Genomic DNA, 26,208 nt, shown 5'->3' with positions numbered 1-26,208 from the left:
CCGCCTCAACCCGGCATTACGACCCGGCCCATCACGGACCGTTCTAACGCCTCAACTTTAGCCCGATAACCCGCAGTTTTAACCCGGTCTTCTCGACGATACTCAGACTCATCACTCACATCTGCGAACCGCAACTCAGCCGGTGGAATGAAGCAATCAACCGAAAGCCCGGGTACATTAAACGCCACTTCTTCAATGGTCCATGCCTCTTGCATCCGGGTCTTTGTGTGGCTCATAGCGGTCTCACCGAACCTGAAAAGGGTCACAACCGATTGACCCGAGTGAGCAATCATGACCCCTTCAACGGGCCGGTAATCTTCAAGGAAAGAGTTAATTGTGGTCTCCCAATAAACCGCATCGCCACCATTGGTTTGGATTCGGGTTAGATGTGAGTCTTCTAGGTGGACTAAGAGCCCGGTTTTCTGGCTGAAGTAACCGAATAACACATGTCGGATGATCTCTGCAGGCCCTTCGCTTCTAGCTTTTAATGTGTGCGGGTCTGCACATAGTTTGAGGATGAAACAATCCTCATCGTTGATTTTTTTCTCGCCTGTGCATCTTGCGTTTGCGAACATGCTTGCGGTTGTTCGTGGGTCCAGACCCTGGTAAACAGACCAATCTTGTATTGTTAAAACTAGAATCTTTTAAGCATGTTTATCATGTTAAGAAGTTATGAAAAATTGGGTAAACACCGTCAGGTGTTCAGACCCGAACCAGGTTTGACCCATGACTCAACTGCGACTGTTACAAAAGCTCGAGGGTCGAGTCAGCCTTGGCTCGGGCTTTGCTCATTAGGAAATCAGCCAAGCCAAGCTGAGTAAGCTCGATCAGTAAACAAGCCCAAGCCGAGCCCGAGCTAAGGTTCGCTCAACTCGTGGCAGTGTGGCACGCTCGTTAGCTGGCTGCTCGTTTAAATTAAAACCAAAATTTTAGTATATATTTAAATATAACTAGCCCGTTTAATTTAAAGCCAAACGTTTACTAAGTACATAAATGCGGCTGCCTGCATGGCTCGCCGGCTAGTTTAATTTAAAGCCAAATGCTTACTAAGTACATTAAACGCCACTTCTTCAATGGTCCATGCCTCTTGCATCCGGGTCTTTGTGTGGCTCATAGCGGTCTCACCGAACCTGAAAAGGGTCACAACCGATTGACCCGAGTGAGCAATCATGACCCCTTCAACGGGCCGGTAATCTTCAAGGAAAGAGTTAATTGTGGTCTCCCAATAAACCGCATCGCCACCATTGGTTTGGATTCGGGTTAGATGTGAGTCTTCTAGGTGGACTAAGAGCCCGGTTTTCTGGCTGAAGTAACCGAATAACACATGTCGGATGATCTCTGCAGGCCCTTCGCTTCTAGCTTTTAATGTGTGCGGGTCTGCACATAGTTTGAGGATGAAACAATCCTCATCGTTGATTTTTTTCTCGCCTGTGCATCTTGCGTTTGCGAACATGCTTGCGGTTGTTCGTGGGTCCAGACCCTGGTAAACAGACCAATCTTGTATTGTTAAAACTAGAATCTTTTAAGCATGTTTATCATGTTAAGAAGTTATGAAAAATTGGGTAAACACCGTCAGGTGTTCAGACCCGAACCAGGTTTGACCCATGACTCAACTGCGACTGTTACAAAAGCTCGAGGGTCGAGTCAGCCTTGGCTCGGGCTTTGCTCATTAGGAAATCAGCCAAGCCAAGCTGAGTAAGCTCGATCAGTAAACAAGCCCAAGCCGAGCCCGAGCTAAGGTTCGCTCAACTCGTGGCAGTGTGGCACGCTCGTTAGCTGGCTGCTCGTTTAAATTAAAACCAAAATTTTAGTATATATTTAAATATAACTAGCCCGTTTAATTTAAAGCCAAACGTTTACTAAGTACATAAATGCGGCTGCCTGCATGGCTCGCCGGCTAGTTTAATTTAAAGCCAAATGCTTACTAAGTACATAAATGTAGCTGGCTGCCTGGCTCGACGGTTCATTTAATTTACATAAAAGCCAAAGTTTTATAGCTTTGACTTTTAAAATTGTGGGCTTTAACTTACAAAACATATTATAAATAACAAACTTAAACCTTATATATATATATATATATATGATGTAGCGGTAAAACGATAACGGAGATCGGATCAAGCTGATTCAGTGAATTCCCGTGATGATCTTCCAAAACCCCCCAAATCACACCCAAAGGTCAGGGAAAATGAAGAGAAAAATAATTAGTATCAAAATTCAAGTCTGTCTCTTCAAATTATATAAGCAAGATATAAATAGAGATTCTAATACAAAATGGGCCCAAAAAAAGCCATGCGCTAAACACAAACCCAAAAAGAAAAACGAAAAAAAACTGACGAAAAAACATAAAAAGGCCCATAACTTTATTTAGAAGGCGTTTTTAGGCTTTGGACAGGGCCAAACCGCCGTAGGCTGTTTGCCACAATGTGCTCCTCGTCTCAAGCTTCGATTTGACTGGTAATGGGCTTGAAACGGAGCTTCGTGGGCCAAGTTATGCCCATTTTCGTGGGCCATCTTTGGAAGCACGATCATGGGCCTCCAAATATAGCATGACACGTTCTTCGATACTTGGGCCTCCATCAAATATATATATATATATATTAACACAAAATTATAAGTGTATTACTCATAACACATTCTGTAAGTTAAAGTCCATATGGCACTTTTTAATAATAAAAAAATGCAAATTGGATTAAAATAATCTCACATTTAATGAATTGGCCAATGATAATCCCAACTGAGTTATTTCCCTCTGGCAGTCCCACCTATTTCATGTTTTTTGTTTTATGATCCCCGTTAAAAATAATTAGCGGGGTTAACTTTTTGCTGATATGGCTAGATGAGTTGCATTTTAGAAATCCTACATGGCTTTTCATATCGCACACACACACCCCAAAACACATGGCTGCTACGACGTCGTTGTGCGTGCACCTCACCATTTCACACCGGAATATCCTCTAACCACCATCTGACAACTCTACCGTCTTCAACCTCTAACCTGACCTTCACCAACTGCTCACCTACCTCTCTCCGGTCATCAATACACCGTCCGATGGTGGTTGCGGCAGCTTCCAACGCCGTAGAAGTCGAGAAACCGGCGGTTTCAAATTAGGGTTCAGATGACATTAGATCGTCTTCTTCGAATTAGGGTTCAGATGACATCAATTTGTTGATCGTCTTCTTCAACTTAGGTGAAGAAACACTAAATGGCCCCGGCAGATTAAGGATAATCTTAGGGTTAAGTAGATGTTTCCCACGAGGGTTAGGTCCGGCAAAGATGGTTATTCTTCTCGACCTGCAAAACAGACACCGTAAGCTCGTCACTGAGAAGGGGGGGGGGGTTCCTCCTTGTGACCACCCTCCGGCGTGAGAATCAGACTAGATTGCTCTGAATATAAGTGTATATTGAGAGAAATAGCTAGAGAAGATAAGATGATATGAGATAATAATACCGTTCCAAGGTGTTGGGGTATTTATAGCCGAAGGTAGGTTTCCAAGCAGGTACGGCCAGCTGTATAATATTCCTTTTCCACCAACTACGGGCTATGTTCGTGCCACGATGGGAGTTGGTGGGTAGGCAGCGGCTGATAGTGACATTTTGTACTGGAGCGTGCTACTCCTCGTACTATTGTCGGTAAGCTGTCACCCTGTGATTGGTTCATGGGTTGCTTTTACCAGATCTTGTCTATTTGTCCATACCTTGGTAGGTATAGTACAAAAGATCTTCTGGAAGCGTACGGACTGGTTCTTTTGGGCGGGAATATTCCCGCCGTGCTCATTCCTTCTTCAGGTGACATTGCTGAAGTATAAGAGTTAGTGCCTTATGCGTGTAGCTTTACTGTTAGTGCGGGTAGCCTTCCTTCTTGGTTTGTGCCCATAGCTGCGGGAACAGGCAAGGTACTGTACCAAGGGAGGCTTTCCTGCGGGAACAACTGGCTTACTGCGTGTAAGGTCTTCATCTCTGAGCATGGTGGGTCCTGCGGATCCAATTGGTCTTTGTGAAGACGTACCTCTTTAAGGTGAGTTGCGGGTCCAACTGGGCTTTGCTGGGACCTACCTCTTCAAGCCCCCCCCAGTCCATTGTTCTTCTCATGAATTTTTAATAAGTGAGGTGAACTTTTGGACTTTAAGCAAGGGGTTTTGAAAAGGGGGTTTTCGTTTTTTACGGTTTTCCGTGGGGATTCTTCCCCCGGTTTTCCTAATGTCACTTGCAGAAAATTCCCGACTTTTACTGCATGATCTTTGGGTATGATGCGGGTAGGTGCGTAACCTCTCTGCAAGTCGGGAGCGTTGAGTTTCACTTATGTAGATTCTCCATGAGGTTTTGGTAGTTTGACATAGTGATCAGTTATGTTAAACAACCAATTCCACCTTGAAGCTTCAAACAATCTAGTTCTCAACGTTCCCGCCATGCGGGGGTGTTATTTCCCTTTCCGCAAGCATGATCCATAAGATCCATCTTGGGTTCAATTCCCTGCAAGTGTTAAGAGTATGTGAAGGGTTTCGCCTTGACACTGTACCCGCACTTGTCTTACGGTTCCTTGTTTTCCAAGGTATTTTCTTGGCTTCAATTCCCTGCAAGTGCTAAGTATGTGAAGGGTTTCGCCTTGACACTGTACCCGTACTTGTTTTATGGTTTCTTGATTTCCAAGGTAAGGGGGGTATATTCCCTCTTATTTTTGAATCTTTCTGAAATTCGAAGAGTTGGTGAGAGGATAAGGACAATCCAAACGGCTGAAGGGACGTTGGCGTCTTCTGACGGTTTTAGAACGTGCAGGAAGTTATGACGACGTGACAGCATATGGTCAATCAGGACGCTTTTTCAGGCGCGTGGGCACGAGTTTCATGTCACGCGCCATTCTGACACCTGTTGCCAGCTTGCTTCATCCACGTGTCGCCGTTTCATTGCACCTGCGCTCTCTCTCTCCTCCGCATTAAATTCATCGCATTCATCGCGATGAGTATATAAGGGGGTAGAGGGTGCATCTCATCCCATACCTTCACTTCACTCTTTCCCTTTTAAGCGATTTCCGGCGAATACTCATCTTTTCCGGCGAGCATTCTTCTGAAACCGCTTTCTTTTTTCTTAAAAATGTCTTCTTCCACTCACGATCATGAGGTTAACGTCGAGGAGTCTGACGTTTACCTCGAGAACCCGACGTCTACGTCCGATAAGGACGATAAGAGTACTGCTGGCGAGTGCCAGTGTACTCTTTCTGTCGATGTGTATCATTACATCGTCAAGAAGTTCATGCTGGAGCCGTACGAGCCAGAGTTTCCGGAGCCCCACCAGACGGTGTACGATGCCCCAAAGGGCAAGATAAGGGTGTACGCCTCGTTCTTCATATATGGGAATCTAAGATTCCCATTAACGAAGTTCGTATACCGTGTTTTGGAGAAACAACGGTGTGCATTTGACGGAGGTGCACCCAATGGCGATCGCTAAAGTTCGCCATTTCGAATGGGTGTGCCGTATTTTGGGCATCGAGCCCCGCGTCGACCGTCTGATGACCTTCTACACCTGGAGGTGCATCCAGGGTTGGTATACCCTTGTTACCCGGATCAAGGGGTTGAAGATCTGCGCTACCGAGCGTAGTCTTTGTTCTTGGAAGCGGGATTTTTCTTCATCTCCGCTCGCGTCGTCCCCATCGCGATGACGTTCAAGAATGGGCGGGCGCTCTCCAACCTTCACGCCTCCAATTACCAGGAGACAGAATGGTTCGCCAAGATCTCCCAGATCCAGACTCCGGTTTATCGCTTCGCGGAGTCTGGGATGGTGATGCTAGGTATGAGCCGCGTGTGGAAGGATGCTGGGTCTGGGACGCCGCAAATACCCATCGTCCTTGAATACGGTTTGAACTATTTCCCTTACGGTATGCTCTGTCTTTTGTGTTGGTTTAGGGTTTTTCTTCTAACATTATCTTTTTTATTTCAGAGGGGAACGACTTACAGTCGCTCTTGCATCCGCGGGAGACTGGTGGTCCCGCACGGTTGGGACTCGTGATATCGATGAGAACGAGTTGCCTATTCTGGAGCAAACGGCGGATGGATTCGTAGAGGTCTACCCGCCGGGCCACGAAATTTTGAGTGCCACTCGGCCAGGTAAGGAGTTTTTTAATCCTCGTCCTCTTCATGCTCAAACTTCTGCTGGAATTCCTCTGATTTTGTCATCTTCTGATGAGGGATCCGCAGATGGGCCTTTCTTTGTGAGGAAGAAGAAGGCTGCTGGCGTGAAGGGCAAGGCGAAGTTTACTTCCGTCGTCGACCTGGGAAATCAGTCTGATTCCGAGACTGAAAGTGAGGAGGCGGCGGAGAAACCTTGGTGGTGGCGAGACCATTGTCTCGGAGGTTGAGACGGCTGTCACCTCCGAGCAACCAAGCGTTGTGATGGTGACTGGCGTGAAGAGGCCAGTTCCATCGGGTTCGTCTCCGCCTGTCAGGTCTTTCAAGATTAAGAAAACCCGTAAGTATATTTTTTGTGTGCCTTTTATCCATTCTTATCATTTTTTCCTAACTGTTTTTTGTTTTTACAGTTTCGGATTCCAATGAGGTGTATGCTCCAAGGTGGAATATCCGCCGCGGAACAACCCTAAGGACGGCTACAGACTGTGTCGACTGGGCGCGCCATGCCGCTCCAAGCGGTGCGTTGGGGGAGGCAATGGCTAGCTACCAGGAGGGTAGGCTGTCCAATGAGCTACGAATCCTTCTCGCCCGGATGCAGCCGCGCGTCGAGTTGCTTTGTCGTGAAAACGACAAGTTAAAGACCGCGCGTAGCCTGAAGGTGGCTCAGGCGCGTTCGCTGCTGGAGGAAAACAAGAGGCTCGCCGCCATTGCTGCGGAGAAAGAGAAGGCCTTCAAGGACCTTGAGGCCGAGATCCAAGCCCGGCATGAGGCCCGTTCCAAGGCTACCCAAGCTGTTAACGAACAGCTTAAGTTGGCTAAGGAAACTGCGCGTAATGCGACCGAGAGGGCCACCAAAGCTGAAGCCATTGCTGAGCCTCTGCGCGCTGAGAATGAAGAGCTTAAAGCCAAGCTAGAGAAGCTTCAGCAGGCTTATGATGCTTTGGCTTTAGAAGATGCCAAGAAGCTCTAAGAGCTCTTGGATCAGAAGGGTATGCTTGATCGCACTGAGCGAAAGCTTAAGGGCGTTGAAGAGGCTGCTGCCAAGGATGTGTTGCTTGCCAACCTCAACAAGAATGAAGCCGAACGCGCCCGCGATCAAGCTCAAGCTACCCTTCAAGAAGCTCTGACCAATAAGGGATGGCTTCTACGAGAAGCGTTGCCGCAGGTACGCATAGTTCCATAATTTCTTTGCTTTACGCTTCTTTATACTTAGAAAAGTTTTATATATATATATTTGTAGGTTGTGCATCGGATTTTCGCGAACACATCTTATGACGATGCCATGAGTGCAGCCCTCAACGCTTCTCATGAGGATGGGGAGAAAGCTGGTTTCTTGCTTGGTCTAGGATTTGCAGAGAAGGGCATCCCGTCTTCTAACTTTCCTTTACACGATGTTGACACTGAAGCTGCCTATGACCAAGCCGTGAACCAATATGCTGCCTTCCCGCATCCGATTGTGGAGAAGGTGAATGAAATTGCTGCTGCTGATGACGGGCTAGCTGTTCTCAAAGCTTTCCTTGAACCGCCGCAGCCAACTGATGGTGCGGGTTCAAGTGGGTTTGGAGGGAGTAGTCCCGAAGCTTGAACCTTGAGATCCCTTCCAACCGTTAGGGTAGATTTGTATTTTTGTAGGCGGGTAAATACCTAGCCATTTTGTAATGTTTGAATTTTTGTTGTGAATATAAATGTTTTGTTAACGCCTTGCCTTTTAAACATTATATGATTTGCTCATGCATATTTTAGTTTAACTTAGCAATTTTCTAAGTGTTTTGAATAAGTTAACCTTTCGACGCGTGTCAGATGATAGGTTAATGTTCTGTTTCCTCTATCATGATTGTGCGGGTAGGACCGTCACTTTCACTTATTAGGATGACCAAACTTTACCTATATCTGACCTGCGTGAAGGTTTTCCTCATCTTCCCCTTAGAAATATTTACTGTTTTTGTGTTTATGCGGGTTGTGCCGCTTTCTACACGCAACGACTTACTTCCTCCCTCACTTATTTATGCGGTGAATACCAGCATATCAGTGTGGTCAGTTCATAAGTATAAAGGTAAGGCTATCAACACAATGTGACAAGGAGAATCATTTCCATTAGAAGTGGCTCTAGGCCTTTTCTTTACAAGTTTGGAATTGATCTACATGTAACATCTGCGTAATTGAGCTCCATTCCATGTTCTTGGGATGGGGGTGCCATCGAGCCTTTCGAGCCGGTATGCGCCCTTTCCCAAAACTTCTTTAATAATGTATGGCCCCTCCTAGACCGGGGCCAGCTTTCCTGGGCGCTCTTGGTTCGAAGCCTCGTTACGCAGTATGTAGTCTCCGACATTGAAGTTGCAGAGTTTTACCCGCGTGTTGTAGTACTTTCGCATTTGTCGCTTGTAGTTCTCTTCACGCGCTGCGGCTAAGTCTCTGCGTTCTTCGGTTAGCATAAGGTCTAACCGTCTTTCCGCATCATTGTCTTCTGGTTGAGTTATGACTCTTGGTGAGGGTAGACCGATCTCGACTGGAACCATGGCTTCAGTGCCATAGGTGAGGCTGAACGGGGTTTCGCCCGTGCTTGCCTTTTTTAGCGTTCTGTTCGCCCAAAGGACGTGTGGAACTTCGTCCACCCAGCCGGATCAATGCTCCAAGAGTCTTTTCTTTATGCCGTCGACGATGCTCTTGTTTGCTCTTTCCACCTCACCATTACCCTGCGGGTGTGCCACTGAGGTAAAGGTGTGGGTGATTTGAAGTTCTTTCAGCCACTTTTGTAGCTTCTGGTCAGCAAAGTTGGTGCCGTTATCGCTCACCAAATTCTGTGGAAGTCCAAAACGACAAATAATAAATTCCCAAATAAATTTTTTGATATGTTTTGCGTTTGTTTGGGCCAAGGGTTTTGCTTCTATCCACTTGGTGAAGTAGTCGATGGCTACCACTAGGAACTGAACGTTCCCTGCTGCTGTGGGAAATGGGCCTGTCACATCGATGGCCCACTTCTGGAATGGCCATGAAGAAGTGACTGGAACAAGTTCGTTCTTCGGGCAATGCGTGTTGGGTGCGTAGAGCTGGCAGGACCTACATTTTCTGATGTAGGCCAGCGCATCCGTATGCATCCCCGGCCAAAAGTATCCCGCGTTGTTTAGCTTAGCTACAACTGCGCGTGGACCTGCGTGTACTCCACAGATGCCTTCGTGTACTTCCCTTAGGAGGTAATCGGCATCTTGGTCTTCAACGCATCTGAGGAGTGGGCCCAGAAAATTACGCCTGTAAAATATGTCATCAACAAGTTGATAGTTCAGTGATTTACAGCGTATCTTTCTTGCCTGTGTCTTTGACTCTGGTAGTATACCCGCCGCAAGGTAATTTATGATTGCTGTCATCCACGTTTCCGTGCCGGTTTGGATGACACAAATTTCCTTGTGCGGGACTGATGGTGCTCCAAGGAGTTCGACGCAGATGTCCATTCCCAAGTGGGTGAATGCTAACGATGCAAGCTTGCTTAACGCATCCGCAGATTTGTTTTCGCTTCGCTTGATGTGCATAACTTTGCAATCGTTGAAATCGCGCATAAGGGTTTTTGCTTGTTCGAGGTACAGGGCCATTGTGTCATTCACGGCCGTGTACGTCCCGTTTATCTGGTTGGCAGCGGCTGATAGTGACATTTTGTACTGGAGCGTGCTCCTCCTCGTACTATTGTCAGTGAGCTGTCACCCTGTGATTGGTTCATAGGTTGCTTTTGTCAGATCTTGTCTATTTGTCCATACCTTGGTAGGTATAGTACAAAAGATCTTCTGGAAGCGTACGGACTGGCTCTTTTGGGCGGGAATATTCCCGCCGTGCTCATTCCTTCTTCAGGTGACATTGCTGAAGTATAAGAGTTAGTGCCTTATGCGTGTAGCTTTACTGTTAGTGCGGGTAGCCTTCCTTCTTGGTTTGTGCCCATAGCTGCGGGAACAGGCAGGATACTGTACCAAGGGAGGCTTTCCTGCGGGAACAACTGGCTTACTGCGTGTAAGGTCTTCATCTCTGAGCATGGTGGGTCCTGCGGATCCAGTTGGTCTTTGCGCAGACGTACCTCTTTAAGGTGAGTTGCGGGTCCAACTGGGCTTTGCTGGGACCTACCTCTTCATTAGGGTTTAAAAGATACCATCTTCAACATCTATCCTGACCTTCACCAGCCGCTCACCTACCTCTCTCTGGTCATCAATACACCATCCGGCGGTAGTTGCGGCAGCTTCCAACGCCGTAGAAGTCGAGAAATCGGCGGTTTCGAATTGGTGGGTTAATAAAATCAGAGAAAGAAAAAAAGTCATGTAGGATTTTAAAATGCCAATCATCTAGCCACATCAGCAAAAAGTTAACCTCGTTAATTATTTTTAACGGAGGATCATAAAATAACAAACATGAAAAAGGTGGGACTGCCATAGGGAAATAACTCAGGTGGGATTATTGGCCAACTCATTAAAGGTGGGATTATTTTAATCCAATTTGCCTAAAAAAATACTAAAACAAAACAAGACTACAAGAGCGTAAAACATCAAACGTAAAAAGACTAGACTAAAAATATTAAAAGATATTTACTGCTTTTTCTTTATATAATATATCAACATACCAAATTTAAAAATTATATATATATATATACATATGTACAGATGAACTTTTTAAAATAAACGACACAAGTTGGCTCAGCAAGCTACGAGTTGGACCCAGCTTTTTACAAGCAAAGCTCAAGCTCAACATTTCAGCTCGTTAAGAAATTAAACTCAACCAACCTGGCTCGGCTCGTTTAGAGTTATGCAAAATATGGAAGAAATCAAGCTAAAGATTATTAACCTGAAGGGCCCGGCGCAAGGGTCTAACTGGTCCTTTAGCCGCATGCGCACCAAGCCAAGGTGTATGCCGCCACACAAGCTGCCCATTGCAACCGGCATGAACCTTACTCGCACCTAATGCAAGCTCAACATACCACATATCAGGGTTCATCTGCCACAACACAAAACTACCAGACTCCGCGGTTCTAGACGAATTTCTATTCTTTATTACTTTTGTAGCGGTCTCGATATCAAACGCCAACATTTTCACTTTCCCCATCGCGTACGCATTGTGAATCGAGTTCTGAACCTTTTGTCTGCCACATGCCGCCATGTATTGCTGCAGTATGTACTGTGCTGATGAAGTTTCCTGCAGCCACCAAACGCAACATGATTGATAACAACAGCATAACAACTTCCAACAAAAAAACCTATTTTTTGCAATATTTAATGTTCAACTTCAATTTCTTTGTGTTTACTCAATAACCAAACAAAAGATTCTCAAGAATCTTGAAACTTGATCTACCCAAACAAATATTTTTTTTCCTTTCAAGAAATGGTCAAATAAACTAATTCCCACTTCAGAATTGAAAAAGAAACAGAAATATGATTACTTTTTTGAATTCCCACCAAAACAATCCATTTTTATATTATATTTGATGTTCAACTTTCATTTCTTTTTTATAATATATGGTCAAGAATCTTGAAACTTAATCCACCCTAAATGAAATTTTCTTCCTCCTTTTTTAAACAATGATAAAATAAACATATTCCCTCAAAAAATTGGAAAAAAAAGGAAAAGAAAAATCACTATTTTTTTTATTTTTATTTCCCATTAAAAAATTAATCGTTTTTTATAATCTTTAATGTTCATCATTTCAACTTCAATTCCCTTATATTTAGTCAAATAACCAACCAATATATGGTCAAGAATCTTGATAATTGATCTACCCAAATAAAATTTTCTTCTTTTCTAAGAAATGTTAAAATAAACAAATTCCCACTTGAAAAAATAAAACAGAAACCGAAAACCATTACTGTTTTTGAATTTTCACCAAAAAAATTCCTTTTTTTTATAATCTTGAAACTTGGTCTACGCAAATAAAGAATTCTTTTTTTTTTTCAAGAAATGTAAAAATAGACAAATTCCCACTGGAAAAATGAAAAAGGAAACATAAACATCATTACTATTTTAAATTCCCAGAAACATGCATGTCAAAATTTTGAATCATTGTGTCTAAAAGCAGCTTGAGAAAAAGACAAACAGAAAAAAAAAATATACAAATATATAACATAAATGCATTTTACCTGATCCCGTTGATATTGATTAGTCAAGTTTACTAGTAACTAGAGGTGTGCATGAAACCGAAAAAACTAAACTAGAATTGAGAAAACCAATAAGCAAATCCAAAGAAAAACCGACGGTTTGGTTTCATGTTTCCGTACAAACTGAATTTTCAATTCAGTTCGGTTGTGCATGTAATTAAAACCGAAAAGGCCAAACCAAATTTATACATTCTCATTTTTTAATATGAATGTTAAGTATTTATAAGAAATTAATAAATAGCGTAACCCATATACTTTAACTCAAATCTACAATGATCAACTATTAAGAAACAAAAAGATTAATGACTAAAGTCCACTATTTTGGACCAATTTTTTTTTCAGAACAAAACTTTCAAGCCCAAATGGTAAAACTAAACCCAATAAAAAAAACACGAATGTTCGGTTAGAACCCAAAAACCGACACATGCACGCCCCTACCGCAAACATGTTCACATGGCCATTAAAAAACAAAAAAGATGAAAATAACGGGTTAGAATTTCACTTGAAATAAGCAGACAGATATAGAACACCAACAAAAATTTCAAACCATCCCATTCACACAATCTACTTGTATTTTCATTGGATAAGATCCTAAATTTACTTAAAAGACCCTACATTATTAATTACTATACTCTACACATGAACACACCACTTGTTTCACGTTGTCATGAAACCATGATTCAGTTTTGACTTTATAGTCAAACAATTTTAACTTTAAAAAAAAAATTATAATAATAAAAAGAATCATTATAGGAGAATACTGACAATGGGTGTGTCTTTGATGCTGAGATGAGGAAACGGTTCCAAGTTGCTAACGTCCACCGGTGCAAGCGGCGCACCCAAGACACCAAGCAGCAGTCTTAGATCCGACCTTTGGTACGCTCCAGAACCCGACCCGGAACCTTCCGGAGGCCGACACCAGTGACCCTTCATCCAGTGACCCCACCTCTCAGCTTTCGACTCGGCGGTCGGGTCATTCGGATCAGGACCTTCCCGGAGCGGAGACAGAGGCAACTCCATGCTCCCGGATCTTGACATAACGGGTTCGGGTTGGCTCCGGCCCTGTTTGGGAGTCCGGGTTCTTGATCTTCCGGGAGATAAGCCTCTGACTACTTCTTCCTTCAATGCTGTAAAGAACCCTTTATTTTTCTCCATTAGTATTATTGTTATTGTTATAAACCCAGACGAGATTTAATGAGAAATCAGTTTTAGTTGAAGCAAAACATGTTGATGAGAACAATAATAATGATAATGATAATGATAAAGGAGGGGGGTTTTGTGTAAATTTGAGTGGGAAGAACACGATGCAAACGACAGTTTTGGTGTTTCAGTTGTTCTGAACTTTTTAAGATGAGATAGATAGATTGATAGTTGTATTATTATTATTATTATACATATAGCTGGTGTGTATCTAATTTGGGACCCCTATGTTTTTTTTTTTTTTCTGAAAAGCATAACTTTCATTCAACATAACAAATTAACAAGAATTACATGCAATACCATTGACCAGCTAGGGGCTGGACAAGACACCAAACACCAAAATCACAATTACCCTACCCTTTCATTGCTTTCCAAAGACATCTCAGACCAAGCTCTTCACTCCACAATGGAAAATTTAGAGCGACTAGTTGTTCACAGGAAGGTTAGTTCTTTGATATCATCCAATATGTTGACGCTTGACGCGATCCTTCCGGAGAAAATACCTTCATTTCTAAATAACCAAAGGCTCCACAAAGTAGCCAAAACTGTCACCATCAACACCTCTTTTCTTTTTGGATTACATGTCCAGCTAAGGAACATTTGCAGCAGAGAATTTAAATCCTCAAAAAGCCCGTTAACCGGTAATTTCACCCAAATACAAAGTTGAACCCAAACCGACCTCGCAAATTGGCAATTCACTAATAAACGGTCAGCGTCTTCGTGCTCACCACAAGAGTTACACGAAAGGTTCCCAAAATTAACTCCTCACAGCGCTAAGGCCACTTTGGTAGGAATTCTCCCTTCAATCACCCGCCAAACGAAGTAAAGAACCTTCTTAGGGACCAAACGAACCCAAAGAAACAAATAAACCGGAAATTAAGAACTCTTAGCAGCCTCTAAATCAGACCGAATTGTCTTAACTTCAAAACAATTTCCCGGCCCGTTTCTCCATTGCCACCTATCTTCGCCATTAGAAACCAATTGAGAATCTAATATGGTTGAGAGATGGACTAGCTCAGCCCTTTCAACATCAGTGGAAGGGTTCTTTTCCATCTCCATCTCCAATTAACTATCAACCCATTGACTTCCAAACATTCCCTAACCTTAGCCTTTTTTGCACTCACCAACCTGAATATCCCAGGGCAAATGTCACATAATAAGCCTACTCCAGTCCAATTATCTAACCAGAAGTATCCCTTTTCCCCCGAGCCCACTGAACACCGAAAAGAGGAATGAATATCTATCCCGTACTTAGAAAACTCCTTATCAAGTGAAGCAATGGTTTTCCAAACGCCTCCCAACGATTTTTTAACCGGGACCGTCTTAAACCACCACGTGTTTCCGTGAAGGGCAAGAATAGTCGAAGCCCAAATATGGTCCCCTTGATTTTTTAGACGCCACCACCATTTGCTAAGAAGAGCCAAATTCATGTCTTTTACCCCTCCTACCCCTAATCCACCCCTACATTTCGCCTCCAAGATCCGGTCCCAAGCTACCCATTTTATTTTATTATGAAGAACCGCTCCTCCCCACAGAAAACGCCTTCTAATTCATTCCAAAGTCTTGGCGACCTTTTATGGGGCCTTAAATAAAGAGAGGAAATAAGTCGGGAGACTCCCCAGAACAGCTTTCAGGAGGTTGAGCCTCCCGGCGAACGATAAGGTCTTAGCCTTCCACGAGGAAAGTTTGGCCTGGAACTTGTCAACCACAGGTTTCCAGTTTACAATTCTGTTCATATTAGCCCCAACGGGCAGCCCCAAGTACGAAAAAGGAAAGGATCCGGGTTTGCACCGAAGCACTGATGCTATGTTAGCTACTTCCGAATCGGACACACCTACCCCAAACACCTGACTTTTGGACATATTTACCTTCAAACCAGTGATAATAGAGAAAATACGCAAAATTCTATTTAGATTAAGCACATTATCCTCCGACCAAGAACCCAAAAAAACGGCGTCGTCAGCAAAGAAGAAGTGAGACAATAGTGGGCCTTCACCGGGTAACTTAACACCTTCAAACAGACCGAGGGAAACCGCCCTTTCCAAGTGTTTATTTAGAATCTCCATACCGAATAAGAACATACTAGGGGATAAAGGATCCCCCTGCCTAAGTCCTCTACCAAGAACAAACTCAGGTGATGGCGATCCATTAAGGATAACCGAGGCCTTACACGAGAAGAGAATTCCAAGAATCCAGTTCTTCCACCTAGACGGAAATCCCATATTGGTCATAACAGATAGTAGACTTTTCCAATTCAACGAGTCATAGGCCTTTTCAAAATCAACTTTAAAAATCATGATCTGTTTCCCACATTTTTTACCCCACGAGACGACTTCGTTAAGAACAAGCGGACCATCGAGAATATGTCTTCCTTCCACGAAGGCAGTTTGAACCGTGGAGACAAGTTTACCCAAATAAGGTTTTAAATGATTAAGGAGGACTTTACTAACCACCTTATGAATTACCCCAATTAGAGAAATCGGTCTAAAATCTCCCCAATGTTGAGGCTCCCTCTTCTTGGGAATGAGGGCCATGAAAGACGACCCACCACCTTTCGGGATGGACCCGTGCTTGTGAAAGTGGGCAAAGAAGTCCAAAAACAACGGGCTAAAATATGAACAGTAATGTCTGATGAACTCGAATGAAAACCCATCAGGCCCGGGAGATTTCTCACCTCCACAACCCCACACCGCTCTCTTAATCTCTTCATCACTAAAATTAACGATAAGAGACGAGATACTTTCCATATCTAACTCCCGAAAACCGATATTATCAATTAAAGGCCCGGAGGGAATTGGTTCCTTAAAAAATCACCAAAACGCGAGGCGGCAGCCAATTTTAGGACGATAGGATCCGAGACCCACTCCCCCTCCAACTGGAGGCCGTTAATTCTATTCCTCACTTTTCGACAGTTAACTACTCCATGGAAAAAAGCTGTGTTATCATCACCTTTAGAAATTACTTAATTTCATTATCATCCTTTAGATTATGAATACGGATATGAATAACCTCTCTTAGAATGAGTATATAAACTGTCATAACTGATAATAGAATTATAACTGAGATATTGAACTGATATAACCATAACTAACATAACTAATGGTTATGGTTTTGAAAATTTGGTTAAACATCATGACAAACCTAACCCATTTTTAAGCCTTGTGTTTGATTTTTTTTTTCACATGAGCATATTTCCAACGATTTTCTTCATGTATGCATGAACAACATGTTCATTCATAGCTTAGAACCAATTATTAGTCGGACCATTAATCAATTTGATCCATCTTCTTCACCAAATCTCGAGCTTTGTGTTTCATATTCTTCATCATTGAACCATTAACCAATTTAAACATAGCCAAGCTCCTTAGCTGATCAACCATAACCGAAGTTTAGGTTTCCAACTTGGAATGGAAACGTGAAAATGCCAGTATCAAGCTTCTAGATAAGGAGGTTGAACGGAATACGGGTGTGCTTTATCACTACAATTTCTACGAGCTTATGGTGTGATTCATGCTTAATATTGTTTACATAAATTGATTATAAGAGCTAAAACATAAAGTAAAACTCATGATGTGAAGTGTAGTTTATAAATGGCATTAAGAAGTATGACTTTAAAGGAGAAAAATAAACAAATAGAGTAACATTTTTTATTGTTGTAGATTGTGTTAAGTTACGGATATGGTAAACGGGTCATTTATTCTTGTTCTAATTTTTATAGCATCATTTTTTTTTGTTTCCCTAGATGGTTCACTGGCTCAAAGACCATCAATTTAAGTCGTTTTGTGGCCCACACAAACAACATATGAGGGAATAGCTTGAATTTTTTTGGATACATCATGTGTTGCTCACATAAGAACAATAAACGACCTACATTGGAGCTATGTTAAAAAAACTAAACTAGTAAAAATCATGAACTCTGGATAATGTATGTAACTTGATTGGAACCACGAAGACAAAAATGTGATTTGCTCTAAAAAAAACTATAATTGTATATTTTTTTTAATAAAAAAGTAAGCGGTTAAAAAACCAACCAAAGAAAACACACTAATATGATTCAGTTTGCAAATCCCATATCTTAATTTTCAATATGTAGAAAATCAAAAGTCATCAAAACAAATAGGTTTGATAAAGTTATGAAATTTTGACCGTGGCTTTAGCGCTTTTCTTTTAACAACAAATTTATTTTCATCTAAAATCTTGCTAATCTTACACTTATCCATCACCTCTATTTTGAAAGGACTAGAAGGGTGCCCACGCGATGCGGCGGGAAACGAAAGTCATAGTAATCATGTAACAATTGTGGATGTTCAAGGTTCGTTTGAAACCTTGAAAGTGTTTGAACCAATCATTACTTTTGGTCAGCCGATTTTCGAATGTTCAAAACATAACAAACGGTTTTGGTTTATGGTTTATACAGAAAATTGGTCATATAAAACCCGAAAAGACGGTAAACTTATTATTGAAACTCAATGCGTGAAACCAAACCATTAGTAACGATTCAGTTTAAAGTTTCAATGGTTTAGTTTCGGTTCTCAATAACAAAAAAAATCGAACTAACTGTTTGGCTCACAGTATAACTTAGAAATCGTTAAAACAAAATTGTGAATACACATAGGTAATATGTTAATTTTTTTATTTGAAAAATTATAGCAAAACCATACCCAAATTAAAGACAATAAAATGCTCATTTTTATGGTGCAATTTTTTATAAAAATTATTAATGTGAAAAAGTTATGGCCATTGAAAAATCGTTGGTGGGAAGTTATTTACAATTAAAATTAAAAGGAATACATGGCTAAAGATAAGGGTCCAAAGTAGTAACTATTTATTAAATCCAGAAAAGTTGAGTAAAGCTGAAGGGGCTATGTTGTAACTATTTCAAGACATATTTTTAATAGACAAAATTGTCTCTATCTTGCATGTAATATAAGATGTACATTAACTATTAAAAATTGTAAATTACTTAAAAATGGGGTGTCTTAGGGGGTGTTTGGGATTCCTTATTTTCATAACTTATAACTTATAAACTTTTTGAAAAGTTAATAAGGTGTATAAGGTGTTTGGCAAACCATAAGACCTTTTGGATTTTAACTTATGGTGAAGGCAAAATAAATGAGTTTTGAAAAGTTAGGAATCTATAACTTATAAACTTAATGGATTTGAATTACCAATTACACCTTTTAACCCTCAAAACCCATTACACTCCTTCTAAAAAAGGGTGTCTATTTTGGTCATTTTGATTTTCCTCACCACATAAGCTAATCCAAACATTTTTTTGAAAACTTCTTTTCAGAAATTCATAAGTTTATAAGTCCTTTTAACAAAAAGCCCTTTTGATTTTCCCAAACACACCCTTAATTTGCCAATGTCTCATGTATTATGTATAGTATATATATAGATATAGATATAAATATAGATAAACACCATCCTACTAGATCACTAGATCATGGGTAGTAATATAGTATACTATTCAGCTAACCTTTTGAATAGAAAACTTAGTAAATTCTTATTTGTTATAAACTAGTATTTTACCCGGCGCGTTGCGCCGGGCTGGTTCCGTCGTGTTGCGGTAGTGTACTAATTTGCTAAACAGTAATGACACTCGTATAAATTATAATAAATAAAATTAACATATAAAAAAGGTTGTAACCGTAACATTATTGATTTTCACACACGCGCTACATAGAGAATTCGTCCTGTAAACCGGGGCGTTGTAGCTACAAGTCAAGTGAACCCGAGCGCTGTCAATCTTGGGCATTGCTGTCCGGGGCGTTGTAACAGTGAGTCGATGCGAATTTCGTCAGTTTCTATTACATCCGTTGCGATACAGTATAAACCAAATTTGTAAAACCCAAAATATAAATTGTCGAATTAACATATAGAAGGATTAATATATAAAAATTAAAATATTTAAAACTACGTTTATTCGATCGGTAATGTCACACCCCGACCAAAGGCGGAACATGTCGGGGCGTAACGTATTGATTGGACAGTAGCTCAAAAGACACTAATTAAAGCGACAATAATTATTTAATTTCATTAACATTAATAAGTACACAAATAAAACAACAATTACAGCATGTTTTGTATTTTGAATAATATCCTAAGGTAAAACTAATTTCTTCGATCTTGAACATTGTAAATTACTTGTACCTGTAGCATGTATAAAAATAAAGTTTGTCAACACGAATGTTGGTGAGAGTACATAAGTTTTAGTTGAGATATATATAGATAAATCACAATTCAAATATAAATGATGCGTATTATAGTTCTTATGAAAATGTAAACAACTAAATAGATGTGGACCCGTTCTTATTGATACGAAATCAAAGTACTCGAGTAAATGTATGATCATACTAGATGAGGATAGATGAGCATGAGATACCAACCACCAAGCATAAAATAAACAATTAAGCACATAAAACATTATCATAGAGCATGCAATAATCACACATAAACATATATTGAATTGTGTTTTTGAATAAATGTGGAAATAAAAATGAGTAATTTAAATAGGGTATACATGCCACCATCAAAATATAAAAGATGGGAAAAAAAGGGGTATGTAAACTCACCTTAGAGAATAAGCAAATGAATAAATACGTTAAGCTTTGTAGAAGAATAAGCGTCGCGTTCAAGAGGTAGCAAGGTCAAATCCTAACAAGTGTAATAACGGGAAAATACTACCTATTAACAATTGGACTAAGAGAGAAACGAGATATGAATGGGTACAGAGAGAGTATAGCGTTTTTATTTAAAGTTTATGATTAATAAAGATTACTATTGTATAGAATATAATTGTTTATAAAATAGTCATACTTATATTATTAAAGCGATAACCATATATATAAAAAGTTATTCGTTTATAAATTACTTATCCAAAATAATATTATATACCTTAGTTTTCGTATTCTAATTAAACAAAACCCTTTTAGGTATTAATTACAAAAGACCTTTATAAACTTTTAATAACTATTATACATATGTATATATATTATATATATATAGATAGATATATGTATATATATCTAGTTTTAACCGAGATTTGGAAAACAACGAGTTAATAAGATGGTTTTAATAAAATATAAATTATTTATCATTTATTTAGGTTTTAAATCATTGAAAATAATTTGTTTAACAAAATACAAAAAAATAAAGGCAAAACAGGGTGGCAGAGGGTCGAACCCGCGACCTCTGCCCCCAAACGTTCATGTGTTACCCAGTTGGCCCAGATGGCGACGTGCAACATTTGTCCAGTTCGTATATTTAAAAACACACACACAGATCATATCATGTTCAAAACCAAACCCTAACAACATTAATCGGTTAATCCGATTGATGTTGTGTTAATAGATGTTAGGGCTTATGATAAGCATCAAATCGCGATTCTATACATGTGTTTAATTACCTCAAACACAGATCAGAAGAGGGTGAACGGAATCAAGCAGGGCCGGCTCAAAGATGGTGATGAACGAGATATCAACTGGTCACGATAATCCAATTAATTATGGGGTAAAGGTTAGCGATGGTTGAATGATGCTGTGGACGAGTTTAATTGAAATATAAATGAGTTTATTTAGTGTTTTAGGAGTCAATTGGTCCGCGGTTTGTTTTAGTGTTCTTAGCTGTCAATTGTTCAAAGTTTACCAAGTTTAGGATGTCGGTAGGATTGGATTAAGGTAAGGGATTGATTGGGAAAGGTCAATTACGCGTAAATTAGTCCGAAATTGGAGGAGGGGGGGGGTATGTTGTCGGCGACGTGAGAGGGAGAAGAGGAGGGAAGGAAGGTTGAATAATATTTGCTATTTGGTCCCTGATGTTTGGGTGTGAAGACAGAATAGGCAAAAACAAATGTTATGGGTAGTTTTCGTACTAATCAAATAGTTATAAAGATTCCATTAATAAACATAATAAAAAAACCGTGTGTCGGGTAAAAGTTAATTATCAAAATGATTAATAAATTAATGACGAACAACGATAGTCCGAGTAATAATAATATTACATAAATAAATAAATAAATAAATAATTTAAAACGAGTCGGGGTTTCGGGTCCGAAAATTGACGAATGTTACAGTATTCACAACTTTTTGAAAATTTCGTCCCGAAATTATAGAAAAAAATGACATAAAGAAAGAAGGTAATTTGTCAAGAGATCCTCTTTATATATATATATATATATATATATATATATATAATACAGATTTTCAGGTGACCCAAATAACGCTACAAACGGTAGACATGATAAGGACACTTATATATAGGATGTATCAGCAGCGTATCCACCATGCCCTTATCACATCGATATTTGTACAGTTACCCAAAGTCACCCTAGGTTCCGAGTTATGACACACAACCGTATTTACCATGAGTTCCATGCGAGGATTTCGATAATTATGCGTGCACTCATAATTATTTAGATCGTCGCATGATGCACATGGTTCGTCCCGTTGTGCGAGTTTGAAAATGTGGGTAAAAGAAAACTTTTTAAATCGATATCATTTGATCAAGAGCAATGAACTAAAATTGAATGAAAATTGATGAACATAATTAACTAGTAAAATAATCCAAAAAAAATGATGAAATAGTTGAAGTTAACCATCGAGAGTAATAACAATAAAATGAATTAAATAGATAGAGGAAAATTTCGAATTATATAGGTAACTTACACATACGATGTAAAGAAAATACTTGAGATGACGACAAAATTCATGCAATAATAAATAGGTTCACACAACAAACGAATCACATGACTTATGAATATAATAATAGATAAGGTTTGAAGCCAAGATTGTAAAATCGATGAGATGAGTTAAGAGTACCATGAGGATGAGGTGAGTATAGAGGGTTTGGGTAGCCATGTATTTAAATATCGAAATAAAATTTGTATATGTGACTCCTATTAGATAACTATGTACAACACATGTTCGTAGTCCTAATTTCCAACACGTTTGTAGAAAATCGGTCATATGTAGTTTATGATACAAATACGGTACTATTAGATAACTATGCACATCACCATGCACATAGTTCCGGTAAATAACCGGTCATAGACCACTTAAATCAAGATAATAAATTGTGTAACATTAAATAGTGCACTAAACGACAAAATAGGAATAAATGAGGGATTGAATACCATTATAAATAACCATAATTCTCATTCATAACAAAACTGGGAATTTAAGGAGGTCAATACATTAGATTTAAATTAAAAGAACTAAATGAAAGAAACATCTTTTGCGTAGCATGTCTTCATAAAGGGTTAGGCTTAGACTTGGGAACCGTTGATGTAACACACTTGTCCTTGAGCACCTTGAGTGGCTTGGTTAACTTGAGGTTGGTTGATTGGGATTTGGTTGACTTGAATTGGTTGAATGGGTTGGGCTTGAATTGCTTGGATGGGTTGAGCTTGAATTGGTTGAAGTTGATTTACTTGGGCTTGGTAAGATTGATATTGAGTGGTTTGAGTTGGGTAGGATTGAATTTGGTTCATGTGTGCGAGTCTTGGGCATGCATTGCGAAAATGGCTAGGGTCTCCACAATTGTAACAAGCTCTAATAGTTAAGGGTGCTTGAGTAAACAGTTGAGCATAAGGTAAGGGTTGGGTAAGAGGTGAGGTAAATGGTTGCATCAAAAGTTGGTTGCGTTCACGACATGTGGTAAAGAGGTGACCAAATCGATTGCAATGGGTGCATTGTCGACACTTGAGGTTAGGCGAATGGTGAAAGTTACACGCATCACATAATGGGTGGGGTCCTGTGTAGGGTTTCTTGGTGGGTTGGGCTTGTGATTGGGCAAATACAAAGTTTTGGAAATTGGACTTTCTTTTATTGTTGCGGTAATGAGAAGAGTTGCTGTGCTTGAAGGATTCAGGCTTAGAAGACTCGGGTTTGGGAGATTCAGGTTTGGGTTCTTTGGTGGGCTCGGATGCAGACTTATCATTGGGCTTCTTGGAATTTTTCCACGTCAAGGTCCCGGCCTTAACGTGGTTTTCGGTGAGGGTACCGGCTAAGGTGATGGCATCATGGAGCGTTTGAGGGTCACGACTTAGAACGGAGTCTTGGATTTCCATAGGCAAACCCGAGATGTACTTGTCGATTGCCCGCTCAAGTGAAGTGACCATGTGGGGAATGAGAAGGCTCAGTTCATGGAAACGATCATTGTAGGCGATGTCATTACCGCTTTCTTGTTTCTAATTCCAAAATTCCTCTTCCAACTTCCGAATCTTATGTTTCAGGCAGAACTTCTTGAGCATAAGTTTCTTGAGGTCATCCCATGGCAACGTCAGCGCCAAGCGTGCGCTTCTCACCATTCCACCAATTGAGGGCATTCTTCTTAAGCTTGCTCGAGGCGTAATTGGGTTTCTTGTCCTCGGGGCATTCACATTTGAGGAATATACTCTCCATTTCTTCGAACCATTGGAGGAGAACAGTAGCACCGTCGATAGCGTGGTATTCGGGCGGGTTGGCACTCTTGAATTGTTAGAGGGGGTAATCAATTGGGTTCGGTGTCATGGATGATGTAGGGGCATTCACATTTTGGAGTTGAGAGATGATTTTTGGGAGGGCTTCCACGATTCCCTTAGCGATGCGGGATGACATGCTACTGCCTGAGTTGCTGGTGCGATGGTTACGGTTGATAAGGCGGGAAGAAGACATGCTACAATGACGATACGTGAAAAGTTTATTATGTTTTGGAACAAAAGAAAAAAAAATTGTATAACTTGTAAAATTTTGAGTTTTGTGAAAATTCATGAGAATACAAGATAAAATTTATTATTATTATTATTATTATTATTATTATTATTATTATTATTATTATTTTTAAATAACCTTAACTTAGAGTATTGATGAAATTGATAATTTAAGAAATCATTCTTAATAAAATAAAAAAAAATTAAACAAAAATCTCATCGTTGATTTAGGAGTGTGATCGTCACATGACCACGTTTGATACAATGAGGGTAGCAGATTCGGGTACGTTTGGTGTGATATGCTTTGGCCTAATAAGTTCCACACCCTTACCAAACACTCCAGGAAGGCAGGTCTCGCGGTTGATTGAGATTTATGCGCATTGCACTTCCTTAGAATCGCAAGCCTTGGTGTCAAGGGTTCGGTAAACAAGTGCGTCCCTCTTACAGTTACTACATATCTGTCCCACGAATCATCCTCAAGGAGAGGGGAGTAAAAAGACGGGATTTCTTAAGGAATTTCCCATTTTTTTATTTTTTTTAAATAGTCCTAAAGTTTCGAAAACAATTTTGAGAGTGAGGCAAAGCCTCGGATTAAGTGTGTGCTTTTGTATACAAGAATAATATTAAATCAGTAAATAGTATATAAGCTACTGAAATCAATAATATAATTCAGGGTGCAAACACGTAAAGGCATGTCACGTATAGGGACCCTAAGAATGCTACTAGGTCGTTATATCTAACCACCTATCTTATAGCCTTCGGATCTGATACCAATCTGTCACACCCCTACCAAAGGCGGAACATGTCGGGTCGTAACGTATTGATTGGACAATAGCTCAAAAGGCACTAATTAAAGCGACAATAATTATTTAATTTCATTAACATTAATAAGTACACAAATAAAACAACAATTACATCATGTTTTGTATTTTGAATAATATCCTACGGTAAAACTAATTTCTTCGATCTTGAACATTGTAAATTACTTGTACCTGTAGCATGTATAAAAATAAAGTTTGTCAACACAAATTTTGGTGAGAGTACATAAGTTTTAGTTGAGATATATATATAGATAAATCACAATGCAAATGCAAATGTAAATGTTGAGTATTACAGTTCTTATTAAAATGTAAATAACTAAATAGATGTGGACCCGTTCTTATTGATACGAAATCAAAGTACCCGGGTAAATTTATGATCATACTAGATGAGGATAGATGAGCATGAGATACCAACCATCAAGCATAAAATAAACAATTAAGCACATAGAACATTATCATAGATCATGCAATAATCACACATAAACGTATATTGAATTATGATTTTGAATAAATGTGGAAATAAAAATGAGTAATTTAAATAGGGTATACATGCCACCCCCAAAATATAAAAGATGGGAAAAAAGGGGTATGTAAACTCACCTTAGAGAATAAGCAAATGAATAAATAAGTTAAGCTTTGTAGGAGAATAAGCGTCGCCTTCGAGAGGTAGCAAGGTCAAATCCTAACAAGTGTAATAACGGAAAAATACTAAAAATTAACAATTGGACTAAGAGAGAAACGAGATATGAACGGGTACAGAGAGTATAGCGTTTTTATTTAAAGTTTATGATTAATAAATATTACTATTGTATAGAAGATAATTGTTTATAAAATATTCGTACTTATATTATTAAAGCGATAACCATATATATAAAAAGTTATTCGTTTATAAATTACTTAGCCAAAATAATATTATATACCTTAATTTTCGTATTCTAATTAAACAAAACCCTTTTAAGTATTAATTACAAAAGACCCTTATAAATTTTTAATAACTATTATACATATGTATATATATATATATATATTATATACATAGATATATGTATATATATCTAGTTTTAACCGAGATTTGGAAAACAACAAGTTAATATGATGGTTTTAATAAAATATAAATTATTTATCATTTATTTTGGTTTTAAATCATTGAAAATAATTTGTTTAAAAAAATATAAAAAAAAAATAGACAAAACAGGGTGGCAGAGGGTCGAACCTGCGACATCCCAAAGTCCAGTGACAGAAACCTTCAAAACAGACA

At 39.7% G+C, this 26,208-nt stretch overlaps 1 protein-coding gene across 1 annotated transcript; it reads right to left on the bottom strand.

Moving 5' to 3' along the window:
* Nucleotides 1-1,024: 1,024 nt before the first annotated feature.
* Nucleotides 1,025-13,394, bottom strand: LOC143593409 (uncharacterized). Its single transcript, XM_077073047.1, has 3 exons — nucleotides 13,005-13,394; nucleotides 10,936-11,283; nucleotides 1,025-1,480 (listed from the first exon to the last, which is right to left on the bottom strand). The coding sequence occupies exons 1-3, from the start codon at nucleotides 13,392-13,394 to the stop codon at nucleotides 1,025-1,027; spliced, it is 1,194 nt and encodes a 397-aa protein (XP_076929162.1).
* Between the last annotated feature and the right edge of the window lie 12,814 nt (nucleotides 13,395-26,208).

The sequence above is a fragment of the Bidens hawaiensis genome, unplaced genomic scaffold, assembly GCF_021521415.1.
Source record: "Bidens hawaiensis isolate Kalapana, Puna unplaced genomic scaffold, B.hawaiensis_p1.1 tig00042204_1, whole genome shotgun sequence".
Classification (NCBI taxonomy): domain Eukaryota; kingdom Viridiplantae; phylum Streptophyta; class Magnoliopsida; order Asterales; family Asteraceae; genus Bidens; species Bidens hawaiensis.
Note: the sequence above shows the minus strand (reverse complement) of the source record. Positions and strands in the feature narration are given on the sequence as shown.

Bases quoted from the DNA above. Each gene is read 5' to 3' on its own strand.
- LOC143593409 (XM_077073047.1), bottom strand. From the start codon at position 13,394: ATGGAGAAAAATAAAGGGTTCTTTACAGCATTGAAGGAAGAAGTAGTC. The intron at 11,284-13,004 runs GTCAGTATTCTC...TGGTGGCTGCAG, and splicing joins GCATCAAAGACACACCCATT to GAAACTTCATCAGCACAGTA. The intron at 1,481-10,935 runs GTTAATAATCTT...TCTGTTTACCAG, and splicing joins CCTTGCGCCGGGCCCTTCAG to GGTCTGGACCCACGAACAAC.